Genomic DNA, 16,802 nt, shown 5'->3' on the forward strand with positions numbered 1-16,802 from the left:
CGCCCCACTACCAAACTGTAAGACACTGGTTTGACCACCAGCTGGGCTGGTTTTCCCAAACTGCCTTCAGACTCAGGGCTTACAATGAGAACAAAACACAAGCCTGAATCAGCCACTCTGCATGGAAAGAAATATGTCAAATTCTAGCAGTATTTTCCAAGCTTCTCAGCATGCCCCCCTGCCGCCCCTCACCATATATTTTAAAGTATGGTACACGCTTGTTTAAAAAAGAAATACATAAGGAGAAAGAGTAATTACCGTAGCTTAAATTCAGCCTGATAAGAAGGACTTGCACAGTTTGAGCAGCTGTTCCACTGCCATTCAGATTATGAAAATATAATCCTAGAGAACCTTGTCAAGATAAATACGGAGCATGAAATGTATAGGCATTTTTCCCCCTGCCGCATATAATGATCAATTCCAAAGCCACAAGTGATACCAAAGGACAAAATAAGATCTGTCTAGACTTTCTCACTTACAAGATATTGATCATTCCAATGGTAAACTGGTTAGTATAAGAGTGTTTGGCTTGAAAGGTCATGAGCTTAACACCTGACAAGGAGTTATTCAACCTTGATGTAAGTCAAATTATTGCAGTGTTGCTGGAAAGACTTTAATAATAAAAATACCTACCTGCTCTGAAAACATCTGAAATTTGTCTTCCAGATGTCAGAAGAAAATTAAAGAAATAAAAGCAGAGTCTTGGCATGTTTTTTTGCTATTTTTTTTTTGCTGGTTCTCCTCTATCCAGTCCCTGCACTCATCTCCTTCCTGGGCGGACCATGGACAATTGCCCACAGCATGGAGAACACCTCCATTCCTACAGGAGCTTTGGGAGTTTGCTTGTTCATAAACACAGACTTAAGTAGAACCATGACACCTATAAAGACAGGGACAAAAAAAAAAAACCCAACACCATTTGGGGGGGATAACCATAGGACTATTAGAGGCTTGATGCAAGTTGGCTGGATCTTTTCCAAGAACTATAAATACACACTCTCTTTTGCTTTGTCCAGTCATTTTTGTTTTGCTGATATGATACTAGTTAAGGTTAATGGGGTTTGCTTTAATATCAGATGTAGGATCACTTAACTACCTTTAATGAACACCAAAGTCAATGCTTTGTGGAGTGATTCACACAGACATTGCCTCAGGTAAATCAACCAGAAAAATGTAAGCCAGTCAAATAAATAAACCCGACTAGCTTTAAATGTGCCAAATTTTACACCAAAATATATTTCAAAGCCAATGACTTACATAGGCACATCTAGGATATTAAAAAGGAGGGTCTGAGGTCTGTTTCTTTTCAATCGCTTTTCCTTTCTTAATGTCCTGCACATCCCTCCTGCACTGAAACCGAGCTGAGTGTAAAAAAAATTATTTTCACAAGTGTTTCTAATAGAAGCAAACGCTCTGCAGCTTTGTGCCATTTTTTATTTGGAATGAAAATGGGGAAAAAAAAGTGCAAGGTTGGTTTGGTTTTGTGTTTTCGTTTTTTTTGCTGACCATCTCTGTGTAGGAGAGTGAGAGACAAAAGGAGAGGGCAGAGAAAGGGAAGGAAAAAAGGGAGAAAGAAAAAGGAAGAGAATGAGAGAAAGTAAGAGTGAGGAAACACTCTACCTGAGTTTGAGAAAATGGGGACTGTTACATGCTGGTTAGCTACTGTAATGCACCAGAGCCAGTGAGTATCGACCAGAAACTGATCAACTCTATAAAGTCACATTTGCTTGCTTACATACTAATGCAAAACTATGCTGATGGTGAAAATGCTTTCTCCTCCTAATACTGAAAGAGGGAAATACATGGGAAGAAAATTGGTGCCCAGGTGTTCTTTGAAGCGAGGTCAGCAATGTCTTTTTAAAGCACTGAGCAGTGCCAGTCGTGGTGCACAGCCCTGCTGTCTTGGGCTGGGGTACTGGCATATGTGAGTAATTCACTTTTTGGTGTGAAAAATAATCCTTTTGAGAAGACTGCTGCACAGGTGACAGAAGTTAATCAGTTTTTCACCCCCAGACAAACTCCAGACAACCCAAGGAATTTGATTGTAACCAACACTTCAATGTGCAAGCACTTTGACCCACACCAACAAACCTTTCAGGCATTACCCAATACCAGGATCTGGTCTGTGGAGCACAGAACAAACCCAGGAGACTAGAAAGAGTTTGTTTTTTTCTTTCTTCCTTCTTTCAAAAAAAAAAAAAAAGGAAAAAAAAAAAAGAAAAAAAAAAGAAAAAAAAAAGGAAAAAAAAAAGGAAAAAAAAAAAAGAAAAAAAAAGAAAAAGAAAAAAAAAAGAAAAAGAAAAAAAAAGCTGAAAAGAGATGTTGCTCTTGCTGGAAAATCCCTTTTTATTTCTTTATTCTGCCAAATGCTTCAATGCGGGAGTAAGAGCTGGCCTTGGGGTAGCAGCCTGCTGTAGAGGAAGAATGACAGGCAGGATTGCTTATTTAGGGAGGGCAGTGGCAGCACAGGCTGTGCAGCAGATATAAGCAAGGCCATATTGTTTTTATTGCTGCTTTAGGAAAGGCTGCAGCATTGGGTAAGGAAGTCAGTGAGCAAGCAACAGTGGGGAAGACAGCAGTAGTTGAGGCTGCACTTGGGCAGGAGGTTGAAAGATGCCAAGGGCTTTGGAGGAAAGAAAAAGCCTCCATTTCCTTGGTATAAATCTGGGTCAGCTGACTCAGCCTAGATCAGAGCACAGTAGCTCCCAGCTTCCCACACTGAAGACATTTAAGTTTACAGAAAGAGAGCCCTTCCCTGCAGAGATTTCCACCCTTGTGCACAGGTGACTGAATGCTGCCAAACTAAGGAGAGCTCACACTGAGATAGAGTTAGCTGGAAATGGAAAAATTAGAGTCAAACCAGTATATGGCTTCTAGGTATAGCTATAACACCCTCAATCCTTACCGAAGTGCAGTGGGGCTTTCCATAGGAGGATGCTTGGGGTGCTCCTGCCAGGTGACTGCATGCCTTATTATAACACCTATGCAACAGCTGAGTCCTTATGAGACAAATCATAGAAGACAGACTGTTAGCAATAAATCATTTGATACAGGGGTCATATAAGCTTCTATTAACAATGTGTCCTTCTATTTATGTGTTTATATTCTGTCCACAGAAAATGTGATGCTGGACTGATGGTGGCTTAGGACAACGTTCTGGCACGAAGACAGCTACAAAGCACAAAATACAAAACAAAGAAACAAACAAACAAGAACTCTGAAAGAAACAAGAAAAAAAATCAGCATTCTCTTGGTAGCAACGAGAAGCTCTTTATTTTTCCTCAAGTTTTTCTTTTCTAAAAAAAAAAAAAAGAAAAAAAAAAGAAAAAAAAAAAGAAAAAGAAAGAAAATTAATTAAGACGTTTGCAGAAATGAGACAAACTTTCTCTTCAGGTGACAATACTCAAGCAAGCATGTTGTTTTATTATATTTAAAGAAACATAGAGAGATTTGGATTGGGATACAGTATCAAGAGAACTGAGCTACAGTGAATTTTGCAAGAAAAAAAACACAAAAACTCCTTAAAACTGTGAACTGAGAAATGGATGGAAATACCACTTAACCCCCCTGATTACACCCTGTGCGTTCTTTAGGAAACAAAACCGTCTTTGCTAATTCTATGATATTAAGGAATGGTTTACAGAATATCTTTTATTATAATCTTTTAAGACGAAAGAAATATTTAATTAGCTGTGATTTTGGCATTTCTGTTCAGAAGTCTTCTTGCACCCCCTGTTTTTAGATAGCATGGATGTATTAGCAGCCAGCAGTCAAGGGCAGGAGAGATTTCTTTCCTTAATAATCTTTTTTATTCGCCACACCCTATAAAATCCTTGCAGGGAAAAGGAATCAACACCACTACCCATATCCCGGTCAATACCTACAGCCTAACAGACAGTAATTATCAAAATAAAGAGGAAATCCCATATTGGGCTACATACCTAAGCCATTAATCAAAACAACAGAGAATATCTGTGGCACCGCGTTTCTGCAATAGCACAAAGCGTGCCTCCTTGGGTTACACTTTGAACAGGCTATAATCAAAAGAAGAGAAGCACGACTAACTAAGCCCCAGGAAGCCGCATTGTCCCTTTAACCCGCCGTATTCCCCATTTCCCATTAGTACTTAACATTTTTCACTATGTTGTGACTGCTATTATTTCATTTAACACTGGTTAATCTCTATCGGAGGTATACGGAAACCCTCTAGATGATAAGATTGGACGGGCTCCAGCGCTGGCAGGTTCCGAGTGCGCGGGGCGTTCCGTCACGGGGACCGCCTGCCAAGCTGCTCACGGATCAGCCTCTCGCTCAGCTCCCATAGGGCTGTGGCCGTCAGCTCATTGCGAGCCTCGTCCGAGGGCAGGCAGCGGCAGCAGTTGTTGAAGTACATCCCGCCCAGCCCCTCCAGCTCGGCGGCCGTCGCGCAGTACACGGTTGTGGCAGCTCCTTGTTGCTGAAATGACAAAAAAAATGGAAAAAAAAAAAAATGAAAAAACCCCATATATATATATATGTATGTATATATATACAAGCATATTTGTATGTATATTTATATAGAGAGAAACACAGGTGTTTTTATTGCTGTCAATTTGCTTGCGCTCCATCGGAGCTGTGCGTCTTTAGGAGAGCATCGGAGAAAGCACTGCAACCAAAGCATTGCTAAGGATGCTGCCTGTCTGCCTGCCGGCCACTTACCTATAACACACCCTAATGAGGAGTTATTTTTCCTTTTCATTTGCTCTTAGAATGACAGAAATAATCCAGAATCTCATTCCCTGATCTCTGCTCTTTTGCTCTTTTTCAATAAATCCTGGGGAGTAGTGAAAAAAAACCCCTAAAACCAGAAAAGTTGATCCAAGAAACCAGAAAAGAAGTTGATCCAAGTTTCAAAGCAGCACCTAAAAGCTCCATTCCAACCCCAAAATGCCCCATAATTTGGGTACTGCTGTTTCCTAACCCTGGCAAGCAGTGCAAACTGACAGGTATATCTATTCTGGTGGGTTGGGTTTTTTAAGCCTCTCATACAAAATTAACCTGGGCACTCTGATTAAGACCTATCATGCAAAGTGCAGTAGGGCTTTGTGCCAAACCGGCCCATCTATCTCTGATCAGTGGTTTTGCTGTGGCCATTGTCACTGCTGCCGTGCAGGAATGTTTGTCATCTGCTGCAGGCAGAGAGGCTGGTTCTGCACAGACATGAGCCTTTCCAGTGTTTTCTTTTAATTTACTATTCTCTAAAAACCATTTTCTCAAGTCTTATAATGCTTTACGAAGCAGGTAGATTAGAGGCTTCTGTGGAGCAGAGTTTTTTTTGTTTTGTTTTGTTTCTTTTTTTTTTTTTCCTTTTTCCTTCTTCTTTTTAAACAAAAAATTAACTTATATGATGAACAGGCTTCTCTGAATTTCTCCAATAGAAAGCTGAAGCTGCAGGGCACGTGTGCACCAGTGGATACACCCCAGCTATGGGGCACTCAGGGCTGCAAGCACAGTGCCAGGAGAGGTGCAAAAAGAGCATGAAACTGGCTGCCTTTGTAAACTGTAATTAAAAATAAGAGGTGAGAGCGCAAAGCAAGGCACTGCGCACAACGCTAATTTAAAACCGATAGTTTATCTGGCATCTTGCGATTATTTATGTACATCTTAGTCCTTTCTGTGGTAACTCATTATGGGCTGATAGGAATCAGAATAAAGAAGCTGCCAAGTATGATAGAAAGAAGTAAACGAAGAGAAATTAGACGTTGCCACATTAGGATAATTTAATGGGAAAAGGGAATGAGCTTCAACTCATTTTCCTGCAGTTGTTTTTGTTTTTTTTTTCCCCAGCCTTTCAATGCCACAATCAGGGAAACTCATGGTGCTGTTTGCAGGTCAGCCTCCAAAAACTCTGCTCTGCATTCTCATCCTTCAAGGGCAGCCTTCCTAAAAAAACCCTCAGCTCTCTTAATTGAGGTGTCTCAATTTTGTAACAGCAAAGAAAGGCGTATTTGTCTGCAAGATAGGCAGTTTTCTCAGAAGATGGGATTAAGCTGATAATGATGGCTTCACGGCTTAGGAATGATCTCCCATAACAAGGTAAACCAAACTGTCTGCATTAAGGCACATATTTATCATCAGACCGAAATATTTTTAAAATTACTATAATGCAAAGCAATCCTCTTATTAAACCACTATATTTTTTAAAAAAGGAGAGAGTATCTTAAAGGCAGTAGCAGAAATGTAGGAGACTTCTACTAAAGATATTATTAACAGAGAACAATATTATGCTCATTTGAACTATCCTGTAAAGCTCCGCAGCACAGGTATGTTCACTGTATTCAGCTGCTTAGAATGATTCAAAGCCCCCAAAGAGTGTTATTATTAGTTTTTGCAAGCAATTCAACTGGACTTTTATTAGAAAGGTAAAATTAAACTGAAGTGCTCAACACAGAATGAGAGCCCTTAAGCTATTGCTGTAAAGCATCCGTCCAGCTGAGCCAAACTTAGGCTAGCTTGAAGAGAACTCAGCTAATTCATAAAGGAAAGTTTATCAGAGCAGTTCAAAATCCAAACCAAACAATAATTTATCTTTCCACATGAGTAAAATTTGATGATTCTTCAACAAAATTCTCAGCAGGCAGAGAACGTCCTACAGCATAACGGCAGTGCTTTATACCTCCAACACTGACACAACCTCAACTCCAAAAGAAGAGAATAGTTTTCCCTGTGTGCATGTAAGATATTTACTTTAAGTGATAAAAGATTATGTGGCTGGAAGCCCAAAGCACTTTATCATGTGATGCCTCCAGTGTTTCACTGAGGACTGGATGTAAGCAATGTGCCATTTGCTTTTTGGCTGTGTATATCTTTACATCTTTCTAAGTGTTTCAATTGTCCTGAATGGTTTGGTAGAAAAAAGTTCAATTGTTCTCACATAGGAAGAAAAGTATGTCTTCTTTTCATTATTTAAGAGAAATGCAGTCATATTTATCCCTTTGTTGACAGAGGGAAAAGCTTAAATATCAGAGAATAATAGACAAACGTGAACTCATTGAGCCTAGGAGCTTGATGATAACAAAAGTAAGAAATATAGAAGGTAACTCTCAGGTTCCCAAAGCCATTTAAGCATCTAAATTCCTCCGGTGAATGCAGGATCTTAAGTGACTTGCCCAGGGACAGAGGGGACTCAATAATGCTCTGGGTTGGGTTGGATGGCCCCCATTCCAACAGGACCCAGGGAAGCCCATTCTGACCATGCCAAATGGGAAGGTCCTTGTGCAACTGACCCCTGCTTGGCATCAACCCCCTCAAAAGGGCTGGGGCTGGATAACTGCAGAGCCAATGCACAGCTGGGCTGAGAAAATGCTGAGTTTCTCAGTAAATATTGTTTAGCCCTTCTGAACGCAGTCTTTTGAATGACATCTTTATACGCCAGGCCTTATGACAGTTTAATAACAAGTTTTAATTTTTTTGCTCATCAGCTTTCCTGTTCACATATCATCAGCATACGACAGCAGAGGATGTTAGGGAATCTAATTAGTAAACAATTCCATACTGCTGATACAAGATGAAACATTCTTAAACCGATAAAAAGAGCACTTTAATCACTGTTGAATGACTTTCAATGCCAAGCGGTTTGTGCCATGTCAGAACATAATTTGAAGAAGATTAGAGTACTATATAAAAGAATTAATGTTAACAACTTCGTTAAAAAATGTCTTAAACAATGAGCTTGTCAGTTGTCACAGGCTCTCCCTGATCTATTGTGATTAACGTCCCGGCTCCCAACAATTTAAACCAATAAACAATGCTAAAAGCTCCGGGCAACCTAAACATTTTTTTTCCTTATGTCCATCAGTTGTATATGGTGCTAATCACCCGGGCTGGGGGTCAGCTGCCTTAACCCTAACAAAGGCAGTGAGTGGGGATGATGAATACGTGGGATAAAGAATTTGTGAGAAGCCCAACTGAATCTTTAATCATGCCTCAATGCCATTTCCGATCCCGGCAAACGTCTGAAAGCTGCTAGGCAAGCACCACGCCATCAATCTTCCCAGTGTACGTAAAATTACCCAGGAATCTTGTTTTGGATTAAGTTGAAGAGCGTCTTAGTAATAAGGGTTCATCATTCTCCTTTGCAAATCATTTGTCAGTTTTGTAATACAATCTTAAACTGCAGCAGGGTGGGATTTGTAAAGCCGTTGCTGTTTATTTATAGTTGAGGCTCAGAGATCTAAATTATCCGTCCTCCCAAAATCCTTTGTTGAGATAAAAGTACTAAGCAGCTACTAGTTCACAGGCATTTATTTCATAACTGTGAGCTATCAATTTGTAACTGATGGTACTGAGTACAAATGGATATTGGATACCTTAACAGTAAAAGAAGAGGGGTTCCCGATGTACAGCGTATGGTAAATCCCTCATTAATATATATAAGGCATCCGTTAGTATTCTAAGATACTACTTACGTTCCTGATAAGAAAACATATTACACAGCTAATGTTTAGTTTTCAGATTTGTCTGCTTTCAAATGCATGTTTATTTTCTAAGATTAGATCCCTGTTCTGAAGCAGGTTTACGTAGGAAGCATATAAATAATAGAAACAAAGCCATAACTTATCTGTATACTTATCAACTACAAATTAATAAGATCACTTTAAACACTATTAAGGGCATTGCCTACCAGCGAGGTGGAATCAGCTTCTCTGAAAAGGAGTTATTCATTTTCTTACAAAAAAAATTAAGTATTAAGGCCCGTTATCTGGGTAGCCTGAGGTGAAGTTTAGCACGGTGCATCTTAAATGATGGCCGGTGGAGGGAGGTGAATTCACAATGACACAGGAGGAGAGCAGTTGTGACAAGGTCCAGACTCAAAGCGAGCAGCTCCAGAGAAATAAAAAGCCAAGTGCTTCCTTACAACTCTTCAGGCTTTTACTGTTAACCACCTCAGGACTACTAGACCAAGCAAACAGCCCTAGCACAAAAATTCCAGCTCAACACAACAGCCTGCGCATCACTGATAGTGGAACCACTCATTACACAGTAGCATATTGCAGTGCATGGGCTCTCCCACCCTTTGCTGTGCCCCTGGGAAGCACCCTGAGGGTTCAGATCCATGCTAGAGCAGGGTCAGTTTGCCTAATATCTTCAGCCATGGTCATTTACTGCTTTAGTGTGAAAAAAATGCCTCCAGATCTGGCCAGCCTCCCAGAATGGAGCTGCACTAGGAATACACTTGTTTCCATTTAGGATCTCAAGCAAGTAAGTTTTAGCCTCACACAGGAGATTACAGGAGAACCATTTGGTTCCTGCTGCAGTCCTCTTACTCAGAGCAATCCCAGATGCACTGTTATCTTCTGAGTAACACTCACAGTATGTGTGTGCTATTCTCCCGTAAGAAAATTGGATTCCCTGATGGTGTGGTTTTTTTTCAGCAAGGAAATAAGAAATTGAGACTTGCCTTTGCTCGTTTGGGTGAGTATGATAAACCAAAATCACAGCTGCAACTAAGAAAAATAAAACTTTGGAGCTGCCAAATATGATTCAATAAACAAATCAGGCGCAGTTGACTTCAGGTCCCATCTCCACCCAAGTGCCAGCAGGAAAACGTGACCTGAACTGACTCTGTAATTACAGTCTTTTCAAAGGTCTCACTGAACCACATCTAAAACAGAGATTCTCAACCACCTCCCCTTCCCCCAGCACCACATTTAAACCAGCAAAGCATCTCTTAGAAGATAATACAACGAATAAACCCGAATCTATAAGGTCTGCTTTTTCTTCCTCTGATGTATCCCTTTTTCAATTAATTCCCAACTACAAAGACTCAAAACTCTAACAGCTTCTCTACTTGCAAGGCATAGTTGGTTTCAAGCTGTAACTTTTCTTAGTGTCATTAAGACCTTTACACATTTACAGTGTTCTTTACATACATTATAGAAGATAAATGTGCTATATTCTTTGAGTAAGGGAACTGCAGTAGTTCATGAAAGAGGATTTGTTTTCAACCGCTGAGGCATTAAGACCTACTGATTATTTCAACTACTCAATATATGCAGCTATATTTAACTTACATTCTGGGTTTTAACTTTGCAAAAGAAAATGTGTCCACTGTAATAAATGTGTTTTGATAATGCACCATGTTGTTTGTGTTATGCAACATCCCATATGTTCTCAATTATGGCAGTGATAGGGCTTGGAAGCTTCCCACCTCCAGCGTCCAGTGTCAAACAGATTGTCTGCAACAGTCACGCCATGGGAAAAGGAGAAGTACAACACATCAAGGCAGGAGCACTGGGCTGGTGTTCTCATTTCAGCCTTTACTTCCCAAGTGAACTTGGACAAATCACTTCCACTCCACGTACCTCACTCTTCCCACCTGTAAAATGGGAGAGTACTGACGTTTACCCACCTCACAGGGGTGTTGTGAGGACTAGTTCACGTTTATGGACTGCTTTCACATCTCCTATTGAAAAGCACTGTTTGTACTATAAACTGTTGTTAAAATGACTAGAAGAAGATTTAAAATGATGTTGGCATTACAGCTGATAAAAATGTAAGTACCTTTGGAAAATCATGCAGATCTTTCTGTATTGTATAAATTTCCTTCTTTAACCTGTGAAGTTTTCTGCTACAACAGGCTCCATGCTGTTACCCTCCCTCCCTCATCTGTTTGTTTTTGCCCAGCTCAATGAGAATTTGGTCAAACACTACTAGCCAGAGTACCACTGGGGCCTCCATGAATGGTTGCTTTAGAGGTAATCAGACCCTGAAAGCAAGAGCAGTGGGTTCATCCCTCCCAAACTCTTTTTTTTATGCTAGAAAGAGGCACTGTGGCTTACCACATTGCCTAACACAGGATTCTAACATATGAGCTGCCTTGGGAAATCCTTCAGAAGGACCCACATTTGCTATCTGGAATTGTATCTGCCAGCCTTTCACAGACATCTCAGATAAAACCACCCCCTGTTTAAGGCAGTTGCAGACATGTGAGTTTATGCAACGCTACTGCTCCTTCTGCAGCACCTGGGTGGAAGCTGGGTCCCACAGGCAGCTCCTTATTCCTTACTTTGTTCTCACTGAAGTTCATAATCAGTTTCTGAAAACTGCTTCAAGCCTGACAGAGAACCATCTTAACCTTCAAAAACTTCAGTGAAGCATATGGCTTTTCCTTGCACAACCAGCATTTCAGCAGCATGCCCCATGGGCTGCTCACCGGCCTTTTACCGACACTGCATTTCCTCACTGATCGCTTCTGAATTCTCTTCTCCTGCCCACTGAACTCCTGTTCACACCCGATTTACACTTTCAAGACATCATCGCTCCACTGAAATGGCAGTTTTGAACATTGCATGCAAATTGTAATCTAGCATTGCTGCTCCTTTCTTCTCACTATGCCATGACGTACAGAGCAGCGGTGTGACACCGCGTGCTTCATGCCTAGATTTGGGAAAACCTCACATGGGGTTGGGATCATGTTGGCTGTATGATGCTGCTGTCCTTTGCTTCTCTGTCCCCAGTGAGGAGCAGAGAGTAGGCCAGTGATAGCCAGAGCCCCAGGGCATCCATTTCCGCAGCACCTCTGAATCTCTGCCACTCACTTTTTGAGACTATGTTGATACAAACAGGTCCCGTTATGACTTGCTGACCAATGCCAAAAATGGAAACCCTATAGATAATATTGGAAATCTCCCTGAAATATGTACTCTGCCAGCTAAGCCACACTCTTCCAGGCAAGTGTAACTTGAAGAGTTGGGCCAACAGGTTGTTAACCGTAGATGTATCCTGCCAGAATAGATATGCTGCTGTAAGTAGGTCATCAGAATAGGGCTGCCTGGTGTTCAGACACATGCACATGAGAATTTGTTGAAATTGCTTCTCTTCTTAACTTCTGCTGACATGAAATGTTTTACATTATTGCTGTACCTAACTTTAATTATAGACATACTTTATATAAATGTATGTACGCATACAGTTCTGTATATGTTGTATATACTTACATAGCTTTTTAATACTAATTCTAGTCAAAATTTAGAGTCTTTTCAAAAGCAGTATTGCAATGAATGTCATCATAATAATGACATTGTGCTTCCTCCTTCATTGCATAGATCCTTTTTTAGACCAACTTTGACTTTAGATACAAGTGAAACAACCCCACAAAACGCGACGCTTTTTAAGCAAGTGACCTTTTGGGACAAATATTCAACAAGCTATTTGTTTCAGTTTTAAAGATAAAGAAAGACTGTTTCTCATCTGCTGAGATAGATGAGATATAAACACACACACAAATTTCAGTAATACAATGCATTGAAAAACCACAGGGTGTGATGATCGGGATGTATCACGGTAAGAAATTAACTACTAACTCTGTCTTCCAGAAACTAATTAAGGGAATGTATTTTGCAATAATACAGATCTAGCAAACAGGCCTCTAATGTCTAGGCTTAGAGATGTAAGCCAGGCACTCCTGTATTATGTATGTGTGATTTTCATAGATAGCCTGCTGTAAAGTGTGCCCTGTTAGTGCATCTTTCAGGCTCAAAGACACTTGCCTTGTTAATATTTCATTTAGTACATACTGTAGAGTCTCATTTATATTACTTCTATAATTAATGGTGATAGCTTAGGCACTGCCTTTACAAGGAGAGATCCCTGTATGTTGGTCGATGGATAATGAGAAACAATAGATATTTCATTCACCAGCAGCTTGTTGCTAGTTAGTAGGAAATTATCGTGTGTACTGTTGCTTTAATTGCCAGGGTAAATAATGCTGCCGCTGTGTTAGTGAACATTTTAAAGCACTTGATGCAAATAGAATAGAAACAAAACAAAACAAAAAATTACCTTTATTATGCTACACCTTAGCATAGGGAGTTAAAAAGGTCTTCAAACATTTGCGTTCTATCATGCAAATATATCTTAATATGCATGTGCTGACTATTCAACTACTGTATTTTAGGAAATACAATTATGCTGCCTTTCTCTTCTCCTATGTAGACTGTAAATAACTGTAGATCTTTCTCTTGTTTTCCTATGTAAATATATGTAAATACTAACAAGCTATGCATGCTGATATTCTAGGCAATTTCAGGTACTTTTATAATCTGAAGGCATGTACTTGAACTGGTTTGTTAAAAAAAATTCACTTCTCTCAAACCCTTTAAAGCTCATTAGAAATTAAAGATTTCTTACTAGACTGGTTCATTCTATCTCAGTTGCTTTTCCTTTTTCTTTTTTTTCCTGCTTTCTCAGCACTGCCTCCCAAGTCCTCCTTTCAGGGATACACACTTAGGGCTGTTTTCTCCCACCTCAGGATGTGAATCCCTCCCCTGCCAAGGATGGGCTCCATTCAGACCCAACACCATCCCTGTTGATAAACCTCAGTGATGGCTTACTGGCTATCTATGGGGGAGAAGCCTATCTCCTTTGCTCCCATCTCTCCTTCCCCATGTTGTTTTCCATTCTGTTTTCTCAGCCTTTAATCCATCAAGGAAAGACCTAAAATGGGCACTGAGTTTTGGGGCAGATCCATCTCTTTGGCCATCTCTTTGCTCTCTGTCTGCCTGCGGTTCGGCCACTCGTCTTTCTGTTTGAACACCCTCTTTATGTTTCTTTTCTAGCATGCTTTATGACTTCAACAGACTGCAAAAATAATTTGATAAATAGTTTGATAAATTTCCCCATCTCTTCCCTTCAGCTCTGTAACACTGTTTATGGGAGCCTTTCAATTGAAGGAGCGTGAACAAAATTGAAATTACCTGAGCTTATAAATCAAGTCATCCCCTGCATACAAACTTGGCGGAAAGGTTTCAATTTAGCACTTTTCCCTATTTTTGTTGTTGGTGGTGGTGTTCTTACACTAAATGAACATTCCTGTGTAGGAATAGGTAAGAAGAATAAAAGAGATGTGTTTATCCCCCACTATGGTAAGGTGAAAGAAAAAATCCCCTCCACATTACCTCTGGAAACTAAATGCAGTGGCAACTTTTTAATCGAAAGAAAACAGCTCTCATGTTTGAAGAGGCTTTTTCCAGAGGAGGTGCAGATGAATAAACACATTAATTGACTGGATCTCCAGGACTTTTTAAGTTCTCAGCCTTAACTCGGTGTCTTAGGAAGATCTCTTTCCAGTCCTTGAAGACTCTTTTAAGATGAATGCTTAGAAAGCTGGGATGACATGGGCATTATGTTCGAGTGCAAGCTCTACTATTCTTTAATAGAGGGCGTAGAAATGGTTCATAGGATTATTATCTTTCTACAGACAAAACCCATTACCTTCACACTAGGAGGGAAAAGCTAGTTTTTAACTTATATAAAATGGAATCAATTATCAATATCTTTGCACGGTTTCCTGGCTCTGCTGGAGAGCAGCAGAGCAGCCGATGCTGAGCACAGAGCCATTTGCAGAAGGGCTCCTCCCAGCTCCTTGTCACACCTCTCCTTTAGTACCATCACATCAGCAGAAGCAAAACATAAGTGGCGGTGATTTGTATGCAGGGCTTCCACCCTGAATGTCACAGGAGGAGACAGGAAATGCGTTTTCAGGCTCTTCTTGTGGCTATTGTGATTTTAAAGTTCTTCCCAGTAAAGAGTGAACAGGTGAATAAAAAGCAGCCACCAACACAAAGTCAAAGGCAGTGGCAAACAGCAGCACGGGTCAAGAGCATCCATGCAGCATGCAGTCTGGGTGTGGAGAAAAGTGTGCCTCTGTCACACAGCCCTACCCATCCAGCCTCTGAACAACCCTCTTGTTGGCCACACCAGTGGCTATTCATGGATCATTATGAGGAAAGGAAAGCTAGTGGTGTTTTTATGGTTAAAAAATTCACACACACCCTTACTTCTTCAACTATTCCAAATAAAACCCTTCCTTCTTTCACCATACAACATCTAATCTACTCCAACTCCGTGTATCTCAGCAGAGGGATTGCTGAGCTATACCCACAGCCACATGCAAACTCATACGCATGTTCAGATGTAGCGTTTGCAGTATATATATCACATAATACTTTAGAAGCCAGTAATGGTGCTTGGGAAGGAAATGTTCATTATTAAACTCTTATCTGTTTATCCCATTCATGAGATCTGCTTCTACAAAGCGCATAATGATAAATGACACATTTGCAAATTATCTTCTGAGTACTGATGAGAAATCAGCAACCTGCGAGTTACCATGACTTTGAATGAGTACACTCCACTGCAAGTCTCGTTTGCTGAGATGCCTGCCAAATGAGTGCATTAGTATATTAGGAATCTAATAAATTGACTAACAAGCATTTGATGAAAAATTGCTGTACCATCCATTACATTTTCATCACGGCCAACAAGGCTAACAGGTTTGGGACCGTGCAGGCATGGTTGCTAAGAACAGAGATGCTACCACTGTTTCCCTACCAGGGAAGGAACAGGGGGACACTGCCACTGTTCAAGCATCTGAGGCTACTTTCACATTTGCAGTCTGAAAACTTCTGGCTTGTTCATCAAGATCCCACAAACATGAGGCTAAAGGACCAAAAAGGCTTTGACTACACTCATGTTCTGCAGACAGGCACTGTGTTGCTTAGCGTTGTGCCATCAAATTAGTTTCAGGAGTGACTTAGAGTCCTGCTTCTAATTCAAGGTCCTAGTGGAAAAATTATAAGGAAGGAAAGAAATAGTCTTTCACACAGCCCTTAACCTGTGTTGCCCAGCACAAGACGCTCAGTTTCTAGTGTGATAAAAAACACCCTCCTCATCCAAACGCCCTCCCTTGCCCAGGAAGGCCCAAGTGCTCGACATTTACACCCATAGGACTCGCTGCCCCACAGAGGCTCTGTGGGTGCTCCCAAAGCTCCGGACAGGACTGGTCAGTGCATGACAGATTGCAGCTATGCTCTCACCTGGCAGAGCCTGTGCAAGTAAATTATGTATTTTCAGGTTAATTAATTCTAGTAAGAGCAATATACCCTTACACTTGAGTTTCAGAAATCTTCTGTACACTGCTTAATTTGTTTAAAGTGGAGAGAAACCCAATTCATTACAAACACACATTTATCGTCTGCTGGCAAATCCCAGCGAACACTTTAAAGCTATGCACGTGCGATAAATGCTGCTTCTGTATCTACCAGAAATGCACTTCTGCTTTTACCTGACAAATCTGCAAGATTCCCCAACTCTGTCAACAGTGGCTCTCCAGTTTTGTTTAGCTTATCATCAACAGACCCTGCTTTTGTGAGTGGACAAGTCATTTGAGTGTGCACCACAGTTATAATGGCCTGACTGACAGCTCAGCCAGATAAACACGGGAGAATAACAGACGTAGGAACAATCTGGGTATTCATTTTGTCCGTTCAACCGGGTTGAAAGGATTTGCCAGCCAAGGGCACAACACTTCAGGCTAATTTGCTCAGCCAAAGCACTGCCAGAGCGTAAGGCTGCAAACAGATGACTGATGCTGGGGAGATCAGCGTTCCTGGCTGAGGTACTTATTATTCACCTCTGCCTCATGGGAAATGAAAGCACTATTTATTCAAAGCATCCATTTGAAAAAGAAAAACATATAGAAATGAACTTTCTTACAAAACTTGAACCCTTCTCATTGCTTCCTTGCTTCTGCATAAATTCCATCTTATTGTGTCCATTGCAGCATTTTGCTCCTTCCATGCTTCTTCCTCTCCCTTATGTCTGTTCCTCTCTTCACTCCTGTGTACTGGCCATAGCCTTGTTTCCTGCTCCACATGTTTTTGCTCCCGTGTCTGACAACAAGCACCTTTCCTTCTCTGTTCATCTCCCATTTTAATGCTTCAGCCCACTCAGCTACTAAGTACTCAGTGCTACTTAGGGAC

At 40.8% G+C, this 16,802-nt stretch overlaps 2 protein-coding genes across 3 annotated transcripts in view; one reads left to right on the forward strand and one right to left on the reverse strand.

The window, feature by feature from the left end:
- Positions 1-3,241, forward strand: part of MAF (MAF bZIP transcription factor) — a 162,787-nt gene extending 159,546 nt beyond the window's left edge. Inside the window, exon 3 of the mRNA XM_072346078.1 lies at positions 3,117-3,241. The gene's annotated coding sequence lies outside the window, so the exon portion shown is untranslated. The remainder of the gene's footprint in view (positions 1-3,116) is intronic.
- A 1,026-nt stretch (positions 3,242-4,267) lies between these two features.
- Positions 4,268-16,802, reverse strand: part of WWOX (WW domain containing oxidoreductase) — a 450,173-nt gene continuing 437,638 nt past the window's right edge. For both annotated transcript variants that reach the window (XM_072346077.1, XM_072346075.1), the window contains exon 9: positions 4,268-4,456. In XM_072346077.1, coding sequence (XP_072202178.1) covers positions 4,268-4,456 — 189 coding nt within the window. The remainder of the gene's footprint in view (positions 4,457-16,802) is intronic.

This window comes from Excalfactoria chinensis, chromosome 11 (assembly GCF_039878825.1).
Source record: "Excalfactoria chinensis isolate bCotChi1 chromosome 11, bCotChi1.hap2, whole genome shotgun sequence".
Lineage (NCBI taxonomy): Eukaryota > Metazoa > Chordata > Aves > Galliformes > Phasianidae > Excalfactoria > Excalfactoria chinensis.